We start from the raw sequence: 13,689 nt of genomic DNA, 5'->3' as shown, positions 1-13,689 counted from the left end.
GATCAGAACTTGCTCCAAAATGAACATGTAGTAGAGAATAAAAACAGTGATAGTTGCACTGTCTGTAATGTAATCTCCCTCATTGAGCTGATCCCTCTAATTTGGGTTAACAGAACAAGACTGTATTACATAACTTCTTAAAGAAATCTTGCTGTCAAATCAAGCAAAACCAGGATCCCAGAGATTTTACACATCCTGACCAGATCAGCATGACTACTCCAGATTACATTTTTTCTGGCATGTGTAGCAGCTCAAGCCATTAAAACAATATATTAGTAGAGGAACTTCCTAGCCAAATTATCTTTAGATAACACATCAGATATTTAGTGACATTGCGAAACAAGTTGCATCTGCTTCACACTCAGTTGTCTTTGTTTGTTTTTTTTTTGCCTTGCCCAAGACTTCTCTTATCATCTTGTGCCTCTGTCAGTGAAGTTGTCATTCCCACTCTGCCCAGTCCTATGATCTTCTCACTGTGTGAGTTTTTAAAAGCCAAAATGAAACTTGGTTCTTCTCTCTTTTTTGTGTGTGTTTGTTTTTGTTGTTACTTGTTTTGCCATGTCCTTTTATTTCTCTGCTCTACAGACAATCTGGAGAGGTCTGTCTTCAATAAATTGGTGAAAATTATTTGTTTTACTGAAGACAAGACTAATTCAGATTTGGCAGCCATCCCACTCAGAGGCAGGCACTTAGCCCCCAGCTGTGCTGTCCTTGCCAGGACCTATGTAAAATGTTACTACACAAACAGAAAACCAATAATGTCAAACAGTATTTGTAAGTTTTATGTAGGTTGTATAATTCTTTCTTTAAAATTTTGGTATTTTGAATCTGAAAATAAGCTTTTTCTAACTGCCAGCTATTCAGCTGGCTGGTCCTTACCCTTGTAGACTGCTGGTGTCTGGTATCTGGTAGTTGAAGGACTGCCACGTAGTCCTTTGAGCACACTCTTTGAGGTGTTGTCATATTGCCGGAGGCTGGTAAGAGCTGCAAAGTGAACTCCAACATTGAAAGGGCAAGCACTAGCTTTTTGGAGCTGTGAGAGGCTGTAGGCATAGCAACAATATTATAGGACACGCACACAAATGTAAATTAAAGACAGGGAAATAAAATGTGTTGGATGGCAGTTACAGTAGGATTTTGTCTTCATATGAGCAAACATTTTCAGTCGACTCCATTTCTTTTTGACCTCATGTACTACAGACATTGTTCTCCATAGACTTGCATCCTCACCACCTAAGAGAACATAATTTAATCGATGCTTTTTTCATGCCACAAGAAATCGTTGTAGGTGAGCAAGACACTCCTAGGTATAGAAAGAAATTGAAGGAGACTTTGGAATGTTGTTGTAAACAGAAATGTTAAGGTGTGGTTCCACAACAGCCTAAGGTGAGCTGTAACCAAACTGCCATATTCCCATCTCTTTGCCAGCTCTGTCTGCCTCCTTCTCCCCTCAAACTGGTGCTCACACTGGGGTGGGCAGCGACTGAGGGCAGGGAACTCAGCCAGGTAAAGATCAGCCCGCCTACAGAAGGTGTGTGGATTTTTATTGGATGAGGTTGAATCAGCTCACTGTTTGTTTGGACACCAGTAAGAGCCAAGGGGTGTGAGCATGAGGGCAGGGCAAAGGTAGGCTTGACGTAATCTAGTTGGAGCTGCTACGAAACTACCTGTGGACTGTGTAAATATTAGTAAAATCGGATGTGCCTGGGAATGTTTCCAGGCACTAGAATGAGATTCTCTGTGCTATGAAACTGTTAAAATGCTTCCCTGGCAGGAATTTGACCTCTTCCAATTAACACTCTCTGCAAACAATTTCTGGGCACAATTTGGTTGCTAGAACGGTCCCAATAGGCAATTTGCAAGCATAAACGTGGTTCTTTCTGTGCCAGCTGGCCTCCATACCCAGGAATGCTTCCAGGCATGTTGGGTTTACTAGTATAGACCTATCCCTACTGTCACATCCTGCCCCAAAATTGCAGCTACCACCAGGTTTGAAAAGAGAGGTCTGATCCTGTCAGTTTTTACAATGAGTGCAGCTCAGTTTCACAAGCTAGCTTTGCTGCTTTGGTGGGATTTCTGATGATGGAAAAACAGGTTATATGTTTTTAGAACACATCAGCAATGCAACTATGAAATTGCAATTTTACACTGCAGTGTGTAGACCAGTTGCAGACCCTCACAATGAGAAAGGAGTTGTCCTGAACCAATCGTTTTCAAAACCAAGAGTAGCATAACATAAAAGCTAGATGAAATCTAGGAAAAATACATTTAATTTCCTTTAATGATGTTGTAAGAACCACATATTTTGCCTCCATTTCTAGTTGGGTTGGAGGGGGAAGAGATAGCAATATCTTTATATTTTTTTTATCTGGGCTATAGTGCTACTGAATGTTTGGGCACTTTTGTGGGGCTGAAGCTGAAGTGATTTTTTTCAAGTCAGTTTCAGAACTGGGAATGCAGTTATTCCTTCCTCTGCATATTAAGAAAAAGCCACAATTGCAGCATTTCCTTTCCAGTTTGCAATGTTAATAAAATCAACGTGTTCTGTATCTTGAATAACCAAAGCCAGGTTATTCAAGGTCCAGCCCTCAGCTGTGACAACTGAATAATTTCTGTTCTTTTTTTTTTTTTTTTTTTTTTTTTTTTTTTTTTTTTAACAGCTGCCTTTACAAGCTTCCCTCCACACCAGGGAATCTGAAAAAATGGGATTTTTACATCTCTCCAGGTATATTCACTTAGCAACCTTACGACCTCTTACCTAACGTATTCTCTCAGGGAACAATTAAAGGAATTGTTTTAGAGTGGCTCAAAACACACACGCAGACATGCACACACACACAAAAATGTTCTCAGGGGTTGCTTTAGGACCCAGAGTAACTGGAATTGACAGAAGTCTTCACCTGAATGAATTTTCCTTCTGATTGTATACCTTATAAGGAGTACAGGAAAACAAGGAAGTGATAACCATGTTCAGGTTACTTCTATGTACAGCCTGCCGTCTTTACCTGCCCAGGTAGCTGTTGTTTTCATTTTCATTCATGCTCTCTGCTGATAGGTTTGAAGTTTCCTTGCGGTCCGTTGTAGGTGACATCTGAAAACATACACTTTGGGAATGTATGATGATTTTTACAACATTCTGCCTTTCCGTGGACTATAATTAACACGCTAACACTTTTTGTCACACAGCCAGCACTGAAAACGAATGGGGATTGAATTGCTTTGCCTCTTTTTCCTATTTCTGCAAAGAAATAATTATGTGCAAGGTAAGACTCAGGGGCAGTGAGATGCATTTCAAAACCATTTTTGCTTTGTTTCTTGCTTTAAGTTGATATGAAATAGTTTTTTGTCTCCTGTATTTAATTGTTACTTTCTGTTTGACGACTGTTTTCTTGACATGCTGCTGAAGGGCAGCCCTGTGAATTTGTCTATGATTTATGTGGGCATTACATAGCACGATATGTATGAAACAGGTAGGCATCCGAGTAGTTACGGTTATACTAATCACTGTTTGATCCACTGAGAAACTTAATACCGTACAAGGTCTCAATGTTTCACCAGTACTTTCACAAAAAATTAAAATAATATCAAGAATTTACAGACCTGGGTGAAGCAATTTTAGGTATAAAGTGTGAGCATGTGTACATCTGTGGTTTGGTGTCTCTGTTGGTGTTTTGGTTATGCTGGCAATGTTTTGCCCCGTACCACAAACACAAAGCTTTATCAAGTGCACTGGAACAAACACAGTAGCACATTCCTATATTCTCAGTGAATGTGTACCTATAAAGCATGCAGAAGTATATTAATTATCAGCAATTGTGTTGCTGCTGTTTTCTTTGTTTTGTTTTGTTTTTCCCAGAGAGTTAATGTTCTACCAATAGAAATATTATCTTTAGGGAAGGGCTTTATCAGTAACACTACGTATGGCTAAATGTTTATAGCTTTTGCTTCCTATGTTCTCAATGTGAGCAGATTCATCACAGACTGAATGATTAAACACATTATTAATAGCCTTTTGTCTTCTTGGATTTAAACTTAGGGACCTGTTCTCAGGAAAGTGGAGTGACTTGTGAAGATTGTTTGCTTTCCGGACCACACTGTGCTTGGTGCTTCCAAGAGGTAGATGATACCAAAAATTTCAAAGTAAAACTTGAAATGTTTGTAGTGGCTCTGAGTGACAAAGTATTGACTTAACTGGGTTAGCCCATGGTTTTGTAATGCATGCAGTGCTTAGTGAAGCCTTCCTAGGAATCAAAAGGGAAATTCAAATACAGACTTTAAGCTGTATTAATATCTGTAGTATCAGCTCTGGCTGATTTCAAATATGACAGTAGTGTCAGTTTTCTAATTTATTATCACATAGGTGCGAGTATTTTGGCTAAAACATAGGGCTTTAACATAAATATTTGGATTTGTTTCCTACAGAACTCTTACAGGCTTTCTGTGTAACTCTGAGCAAGCCAATTACCATCTCTGCTTTTAAAATTTTCCCCTGTGAAAGGTGATAAATACCTCCATAATTCCTAGCAAGTCTTCTGGGTCTTAGTTAATTAATTCTGGCAAGAAAGTTAGCTATTGTAATTTAAAAATTGCCAGAAATAGTGAGAAATTGGATATTTTTCATGATAGCAGCATAATTGTAAATCAGAAAATATTCCCACCTTTCAAAAATAGCAGAATAACACATAGATGAGGAATACTGTATCGCTGTATGAAGTAACTCACAAAGATCAAAGAATACTTTTTTTTAAGGAGATTGCTAAATATAATTCAGCAATTTGTATATAATGTTACCATGGGAGGAAAACACACAAAACAACACACTTCAAAAATAAAAAAAGAAACCCACTCAATTTACAACAACAAAACATTAGAAACTCCTGTGTTTTCAGGAATTTCTGTTTGCAGTCAGCCGCAAAAACAGGATTTTCTTGAAATTTGATCAGGATTTGAAATACTGCCACATACATTGAGAAAATGAAAAACAACGTGTTGACTTAAAAAATCCTCTATAGAAGAAAAATGTGCCTTCTAGGTATATCTGAAACATGAGTTCGCCTCTGCATGCACGTTTCAAAAAGCCAGCAATTAAAAGTGTGTAACTACAGAGGGTGGTATAGTTCTCCCTGTGAAAGCTCTGTAACACTGATCTTTGTGCAGTGAAGAAGGTGTTGGTGAGAGTCTTCTCTGAGCAAGGTTGTCAGATTTGGTCTGAAGCACGATAAATTGCTGTTCTCACCTGTGTTGCTTCCACAAAAATACGTGAGCTCTCTGACAAGTGTCAGCCATGAGTGATGAAGTCTTGATTACAAGGAGAAGCTGAATTCTGTTCTTAATAAGTTTTCTGTTCTTAATAAGTTTAAAGTGAATATGTTTTGTTTTGGGTAGAAAGTTCCTCAGTGACTGAACTCAGATATTATTTGTGGTGTAATGGGCAAGCAATCTCAGTTCAGCCAAACCGGGGAGAAAAGAGTTGTCCCATGCTATGGGCCACGGCCATTAAAGAGGCAGGAGGTGTTCTGATGTTAGTTCTGCCAGGCACTTCCCAGCTTTTGTCAAAAAGTCTGGTTGGCCATAACAGTTTTCAATTCAGGAGATAACTGACTGACCTGCAGGTCTAAATTCTAGACATAGCTCTAGGAAATGGTAATAAGGCATCAAAGCCTCTTCGTGAAACAAACCACTAACCTCACTGCTATGTGGGATAATGCCCATGTTGTATTTGAAATATGAGTTTGCGTTCCAGGGAGAATTGTATGTCAAGTGCTTTGAAATGAGGAACCAGAACCAACTGCAAGATATCCAGGTGATATCGATAGGCTTGCAGTTCCCTCTATGGGGGAGGGAGGTGGAGGAGGATGCTGAGCCAGATGTGAGTGGGCATATCAGAGTAGTGGGAACCCCATCAGTTCTGGAGAAAGAGGGGAGCTGTGGTGTTTGCTGGTTCAATGAATTAGTAAAATAAGGGCTGAGGAGAAAGAGTAGATCAAAGGAAAACAAAGAGTCCAGAGAATTATGTGCACCACGCCTCCATTTTCTCACAGAATCTGTAGGAATTTATTATTTGCTCTCCTGTTATTAAATGATGTTCCACCAGCAGTTCAAAACTGCTCAGGAAAGGCTGGTGAATTTGTGAGATAGACCTGTAAGTGTTTTGCTTACAACAGCAGGCTCAGAAGGGCTTTGTGTTCCCATTCCCAGAGCTGCAAGAAGCCAAGTGAGAGTGGCATAATTCCCATTCCCCAACAGTAGAGTAGTTTTTCCCAGGACACTAAACTGGTGTAAGTTACATTAATTATACACCTGTGGGACATGACCCACGAAGGGCAAATTGAGATTTCGGTGCCCTCTAGATCTCCTTCTGAATTAGTTTGCACTCATTGTATAATCTGCACCTTTGTTTCTAGTTCTTTGGCATTCGATTGACGTTTTGTCAGCTGCTGCTGGTGGCTGGTCAGTAAATATATTTAACTCATCCATCTCTTTTCCTGTTTGCTTTAGAATTACACAGACTCAGCTGGAATTCATGGGAGGTGTGATACCCCAGAAAACCTTTTGTCAAAAGGATGCCAGTTGAATTTGATTGAATTTCCCATTTCAGAAGTGGAAATTCACAGAAACAAACCTCTAACTATAGCAACCCAGAAGGACAATTCTGATGTCACACAGATTTCTCCCCAGAAATTAACACTCAGGCTGCGACCAGGTAAGTCACTCAGGTCATAAATGCAGATTTGTTTTAATTTTGTTTTCCTGTTCTTGATGTATACTGAGATACTGTTATACACTCAGACTAGTGGGGGGAAAAAAAAAAAGACAAAGATAAAATATTGATGTTCAATCTGAAATTATCTGTTGTTTGACTCATCGGATAATCGTTAAGTTCGGAAGGAATACTTTCAGAAGTGCTGGATCCATCATCAAAACTAAGGATTTAATGTTCAGTTCTTGCATTCTCTGGGAAATAAGTTGGCTGTGAAAGAATGGAAAGCCCCCATATCTCTCCAGCCCTGTCTCTCAGCCTCTCCCTCTGCAGATCTGGCAGACAGCGTATCTCAGAGGCAGTATAAAAATCTTGCTTTGAGGATTTACAAGGTAGCAGTGACATTTATGGAAGCATTCTATACCTACTCTGGGGTCTTTGAGACGTGATTCTTTTCCTGTGTAATGCTTGGACTAAGAAAACATAAGAAACACCCAGTTAGGTCATACTGCAGTACTACAACTGAGAGTAAAACTTGGTACACACTCTGATTTTTTAATGTGTGTGGCATATCCCGTAAGTGCTTCCTTTAGCTTTAATGATCTTCATATCAAAATTTTCTAAAGGTGCATACTGCTGAAAGGATGTTCTCATATCTTTAAATCACAGCCATCAGTTCCAAGTCTACAACTGGGGCCTTACTGAGGAATGGTTTAGAAAATACACCAGGATTGCTTTTAATTTTCTAGACAGCCAGTTTGAGATTTTTGTTGCCTGAGAGTTTGTAAAGTTATCACAGAATCATAGAGTATCCCAAGTTGAAAGGGACCCACAAGGGTTGCTGAGTCCAAGTCCTGGTTCCATACAGGACCACCCAAAATTTAGACCTTATGGCTGAGAGTGCTGTTCAAATTCTTCTTAGACTCCAGCAGCTTGGGTTTGTGACCACTGCCCTGGGGAGCTGCTCCAGTGCCTGACCAGTTATTTGTTAATTGCACAGGTGGCTTAAAGTGCTAAATAATTCTTGCCATATATAAGTTTATGAACTAAACACCATTGCTTATTACTTCTTATAAGTACTAAGATGTATCCCATCTTCCCGTGACTTTCACAGGACATGAAGAAACAATCCAGATCAAGGTTCGGCAAAGTGAAGATTATCCAATTGACCTCTATTACCTCATGGATCTTTCAGCTTCCATGGATGATGACCTGAATACAATAAAAGAATTAGGCTCAACTCTTTCCAAAGAAATGTCAAAACTGACAAGCAACTTCAGACTGGGTTTTGGATCTTTTGTTGAAAAACCAGTTTCACCATTTATCAAAACTACAGCTGAAGAAATAAACAACCCTTGCAGGTAGGCAGGGAAAGTACCTGTATTTGTTTGCATGCCAACATTTAGTCACAATATTAATCCTTATGGTAAAATCCAATTTTGCAACCCCATTGGAATCCCTTCCCTATTCCAGTCGTAACTGAGTCAGTTTGGGAAATAAGATTTGTTTGAGCTTTACACTTCTCATTAATTTGTTGCATAGAATCATAGAATGGCTTGGGTTGGATGGGATCCCAAGGATTGTCAAGATCCAACCTTACCTTACACTGCTACGTTACTTGAAGAGAGGAACTTGAGAGTGACTCTGCTCTATAGTTTTGCTGCTGATTACAAATGTGCTTAACAGAGTAGCAAAGAGATATTTAGAATAACTATGTATTTATTTTTATTTGCTAGAATATACATGTATACATTTATATATAGAGAGAAATTTTATGATGCTGTGATGCTAAAGGGGTTCAAACTGAAACCCAACACAGAACAGCAGTTTCATTTACTCTCGGGCACAGAAGAGAGATGCAAAACCAAAAAGTAATCCAGCAAGGCCTGCCATGTAGCCACTGTAGGGATTCTCTCTCTGCACTGTCCATGAGTTGTCTCACTCCTTTTGCAGAAGTGTGCCATATGAGTGCTTGCCCACCTTTGGATACAAGCATGTTTTGTCACTGACAAATGATGCCGAAAGATTCAATGAAATTGTAAAAGGACAGCGAATCTCTGCTAACATAGATACTCCAGAGGGAGGATTTGATGCAATTATGCAGGCAGCTGTTTGCAAGGTAATTGAAAATTCTAGATATGATACAAGTTACTCTGTATATATCCACTTCCAGTATTATATGGTTATAATTCAAAGGAGTAGATCATTATTTTCATTTGTTTGTTGTTGTTGTTGTTTTAATGTGATCCAAGAGCCTCATTAGGTTTATGTGAAAATACTTTTGGCTGTAACATGTTAAACATACATGAATATTGCCATATTTTATTGTTTCTATTTAATTGCCAGGAATAAAATAAAATATGAATTGCATAACTAATGGGTCTGTTCCCTTAATAATTTTTTTATCTAAAAATGTTGGGTGAACTATGCTTAGAGTATTAAGCAGAATGAATTGAACAGAGCCAACACTTTTTCATAAACACAAAAATGAGAATAAAAAATTTAGCCAAAGACATCAGAATGAAAACTATAGTCTCTTTCAAACTGATGATGCTCATTCTTAGAATAGGTGATGTGATGTTTTTGATGCACTCTTTAAGATGTTCCCCTTCATTTGTTTTGAGATGCCATTCTCCAAGTATTTTGATGCTTTCCTGCTTGTGAGTGTAATACAGTCTACTGAACTAATGTATTTTAAATGACAGGAAAAAATTGGATGGAGGAATGACTCTCTGCATTTGCTGGTGTTTGTGAGTGATGCTGATTCCCATTTTGGGATGGACAGCAAGCTAGCAGGAATTGTTATTCCTAATGATGGGAACTGTCATTTGGACCACAATAATGAATATTCCATGTCAACTATTCTGGTAATTCACTCTGAATTTTGTTCAACTCAAAGAAGCAAATAAGAAACCTAGTGGAAGTGTACCTTAATCACTGAAATGCACGGAAGCTGCAGAAGCTAAACATTTACTATTATCTGCTTTACTTTTAGTTGCAAATGTTAGTTACAAGAGAACAGTTTGTTTATGTGGAATTGTGACAAATTGTAACTAAAAGTAAAAAAAAATAAATTGTATCTCTTATTCCTGCTAACCTAGAAAACATGTGGAACCAGACTGAATAGTATTACCTTATGCAGGGGTAACAAAATTTGCATTAACCTACTTCCCTGGAAGGAAGGATGTGAATTCAGCAGAAATTCAGAAATGTTAAGGCTGCTGCTCAAAGAATAAAAACTTTCAGCTTAAGATTCAGTGACCAAACTAGTGCACATACCCTGTTCTGCTGGCACACTGCTACTCCTCGGGCTGTGCCACAGATGCAGCTGAACCGAGAGTCCCAATGTGGAAAGTAACACCATGCTTCCCTCTAAGGGACATCCATAAAACAAGGCAAGGAAATTACACACACTTTTTTTTTTTTTTAATATATAACCTGATGACTAATGATAGTTCATTTTATGCAGCAGAATATCAATTATGGTCACTTAACTATGTTTTATTGGTGATAATTAGCATCTGGACATACCTGGAGAAACTAATGTAGGCTCTCTTCTGTTTGCCTTCAGGAGTACCCCACAATTGGACAATTAATTGACAAACTTGTGCAAAACAATGTTTTGGTAATTTTTGCTGTCACGAATGAACAAGTTCACACATACGAGGTGAGTAAACTAAAATCTTCAGTTCTGCAGTATTTGCTAATAGGTTCACTATTTTTCATAGCTGATACACTCCAGTATTTAGGAGCCAATTCTGCAAGACATTTGTGTAACAAAAATATCTAGGAAATTATATATTGGAGTCACAGAAAGACTCTTTTACTTAAAGAATGCTGCTTCCTGTATTGATTTTGATGTCCTTACGTTACTTTAAATTGGATTTCAAGGTGAATCATACTGTAATTTTCAAGTCAATCGACAAGGACTGACAAATGAGGCATTTCTACACTATTTGGAACCATCTCTGTGATTAGCCTTTTGTATTTGTGAGGTAGATAAGGAGCCTATTATTCCTTTAATAAAACAAGAATGCATTCTGACAAATATATGTCTTTATGCTCAACAGTGAAATAATGTAGGTTCTTCTTTCTTTCTTTCTTTATTTATTTATTTAACTGATCTGGGAATTTTATTTACTTTTCTTTCAGTACTCATCAGTACTGTTTTCTGTTTCTAATTTCTGTTCTCTCTGTGGCCCAAGGAATACTTTCCAGTGATTCTGTGACTGGATCTAGTTGTAGAGCTGTCTGAGAAAAGATAATACTCCAAGTGTTGGACAAAAGTTGCATGAGTGAAATCTCTCAGAAACTGATTCTCAGATGACAGCATTAGCAATGAAAGAAAGCACTCTTCGCCTTCAAGCACTTTTAGAATGTATATTGAATTCTGAGCTGAAGAGTGAAAATTAAAATCCAGAGCAGAAGAAAGCAATCATTTACTAATGAATGCAGTGGGAACCTGCATAGATGAGTTAAAATTTTTTGCATTAAGTAACGTTAGTTAAATCTCATTATTTCTCATCCATTAATAGAGGCCCACTTCATAACAATGAGATATTTTCACCAATGTCAATAGGAGCTGCAGGAATAGGGGCTGTTCTAGGAGGTTCTTTGGAAGTACCTCTCATTTACAGAGCTATATTTTGTCCCAAAAACCTTTTCTCTTACTGATGGCATTATATTTTCCTTTAGAAATTGCAGGTGGTCACCCTCAGAGTTGGCCAACAGTGCTCTTATCAGCAGTTTTCTATTTCAGTTTCCTGTGTCAGTGTTATACCAATATCAAAGTTATCAAGTGGCACCCTTTGTTCACTGGGAACACTAAACGGAGATTTATAGCTAAAGAAAAATGCAGGCTATTGTTCAACCAACTGTAGAATTTTTGTTCTTGTTACTTTCTTAGTTAGAAAAGAAAAAACGCTGTTATCTTCTATCTTGTAGGGTATAGAGAATTCCCACTGAATATATTCTATCTGCTTCTTTCATCTTTTCAATACTGCTTTCCGTCACTTATTTGGATTTCTATAGTTGTTCTGCTCTGCTTTCCATTCTGTAGGTGACACAGAAAATCAGACAAAGCAAACACAAAAATTTATATGTCGTTCTCAGAGTACAGGTCTTTTCCTTTCATGATTAATGTAGGACATACAAACAGGATTCTAGTTTATAATACAAATGTAGACATGCACTTATCCACATTTAAGAGTTCAAAAAGAACAAAGCAAGGCAGAGATGTCTATTCTTGAGTTAAGGGCCGTGTTGATGGAGCTTGGAAGAGCTGGGTGAGGAGGCTGAATTGGCATTTGGTCATCGCCATTAAACCACACTTGTTCTGGCATTTTCTAAAAGCCTCAGTGGATGGACTCTCCTTATTAGAGAACCTCCTAAACTTGATTATCCTTTAGTATATATCCATATGGCTCATCTAAATTCTTCTTGTACGCAGCATCTAATTATATCAGATCCCAAAATGGACCATTATTATTTATAATTCAGTTCTTAAGGACCAGCATGCATTAAAATGACTATGAGGACTCAGTCAGCATCTCTTTAAATAAACTTGATGGATTCCAGTGTTCTTAAGTTCAGTGTTCAGACTCGCAAAAGCCTATTCAATATTTCTAGCCCTATATAATCCCCAACAACTTAGCCCAAAATAATTCAGCTGTTTTGATCCTCTTGAACAGAATTTTCATTTAATTTCCATTGAATTGTACGTATACCACTGAATATAGACTGTACACACACAGAATATATGCACCTGTAACGTAGCAGGTTCTAGTTTTTGATCCTTCGTGCAAGCATGCATCCACTGGATAGAAATAACCAGAGGATGAAGGTTGAGGTCTGATGCTCTCCTTGCCAGGTTGGCCATGTTTTAAAGCAGTCACGTGGAAACGCACATAAGCCCACTCAGAATTAAATGCAAGAGAGCAGAAGTTCTTACACTGAGCCCTGATCATTTGAGATTTGATTTTTAAAAAGATTTTTTTTTTAAAGAAAAGTTATTTTAAAATATATTCACTTGTCTAATGTTTTGCATTATTAGTCTCTGCTGATCCTTACCGAAGCAGCAGGGAGTGTATTTATTCTCTAAATCTATTCAGTTAGAAAATATTGGTGAATATTTCTGTGACATTTTTATGAACTTTAAATCCCATTTTGGTATAAAAGAAAACACTCCAAGATTCCCTCAAGTAATTATCATTAGTGCTGTTATCATTTGATTTCAAACAGAATTCTTTTAAAATTTATTCAAACTAGATGAGGGGAAAAAAATCCCTCTTTAGCCTTTCCTCATTGTGATAATGGCAAAAATTATTCTTTTTTGAATACATATAGATAAATACATCACAAGAAATTACAGCTTGAAAATTGAGTTTTTTTCAAACTGTGTTTCACTGCTGAAAATTGGACTAAAAATACTCCAATCTTCAGAACTTGTTCAGAATTTCAAATGATTATTCATTAAATTTAGCACAACTCCTTATTTATGCTGAAAATTCTTCTGTCATTTGCACTGCTGGAAGTTAAATTTAACCCCGCTGAGCTCAAATATATAATTCTCAAATTTCACTAATGGTGAATGAGAGAATTGCTAGAAAAATGCAGTTCATCTTTTAATGAATATTTGCTAAAAGACTGAACTCAGTGGCATTCTCTGGATAATTTTATGGTGGTAGCATATAATAGCATCATATTGCCTCCATTAATGGTTAAACAGAAATACGTGCTGAGAGGTGGGGTTTAACTAGGGAACTGAAGGGTCACACTTGCACTGGGTGTGCTCCATCATCCTTGCATCAGTATGCAGCGAAGTTTTCTTCTATGAGGAGAAAGTCTTCAGAACAGAATACCTCTGCTGTTTGTTTTGCATGCCACAGATTAGAAGGGTGCTAGACTTTAAATTCCAGGTTTATCGTCTCCCTCCCAATGTATAATCAGCTCATGGGAGGTCCGCATCTACAAAATGCAGTGTTTCAGTA

At 37.8% G+C, this 13,689-nt stretch overlaps 1 protein-coding gene across 11 annotated transcripts in view; it reads left to right on the top strand.

Moving 5' to 3' along the window:
* ITGB6 (integrin subunit beta 6) overlaps positions 1 to 13,689 on the top strand; it is a 48,915-nt gene that overhangs the window by 14,495 nt on the left and 20,731 nt on the right. For 4 of the 11 annotated variants that reach the window (XM_048953489.1, XM_048953488.1, XM_048953487.1 and 1 more), the window contains 8 exons: positions 2,661 to 2,725; positions 3,187 to 3,263; positions 4,037 to 4,116; positions 6,499 to 6,703; positions 7,815 to 8,061; positions 8,654 to 8,819; positions 9,406 to 9,567; positions 10,272 to 10,367. In XM_048953489.1, the coding sequence (XP_048809446.1) occupies positions 3,203 to 3,263; positions 4,037 to 4,116; positions 6,499 to 6,703; positions 7,815 to 8,061; positions 8,654 to 8,819; positions 9,406 to 9,567; positions 10,272 to 10,367 (1,017 nt within the window). In that variant the 5' untranslated portion in view covers positions 2,661 to 2,725; positions 3,187 to 3,202. The other 7 variants (XM_048953493.1, XM_048953490.1, XM_048953494.1 and 4 more) reach the window with 7 other exon arrangements.

This window comes from Lagopus muta, chromosome 8 (genome assembly GCF_023343835.1).
Source record: "Lagopus muta isolate bLagMut1 chromosome 8, bLagMut1 primary, whole genome shotgun sequence".
In the NCBI taxonomy this organism is placed as follows: Eukaryota; Metazoa; Chordata; class Aves; order Galliformes; family Phasianidae; genus Lagopus; species Lagopus muta.
The sequence above is the reverse complement of the archived record's forward strand: the minus strand, read 5'-3'. Positions and strand labels throughout refer to the sequence as shown.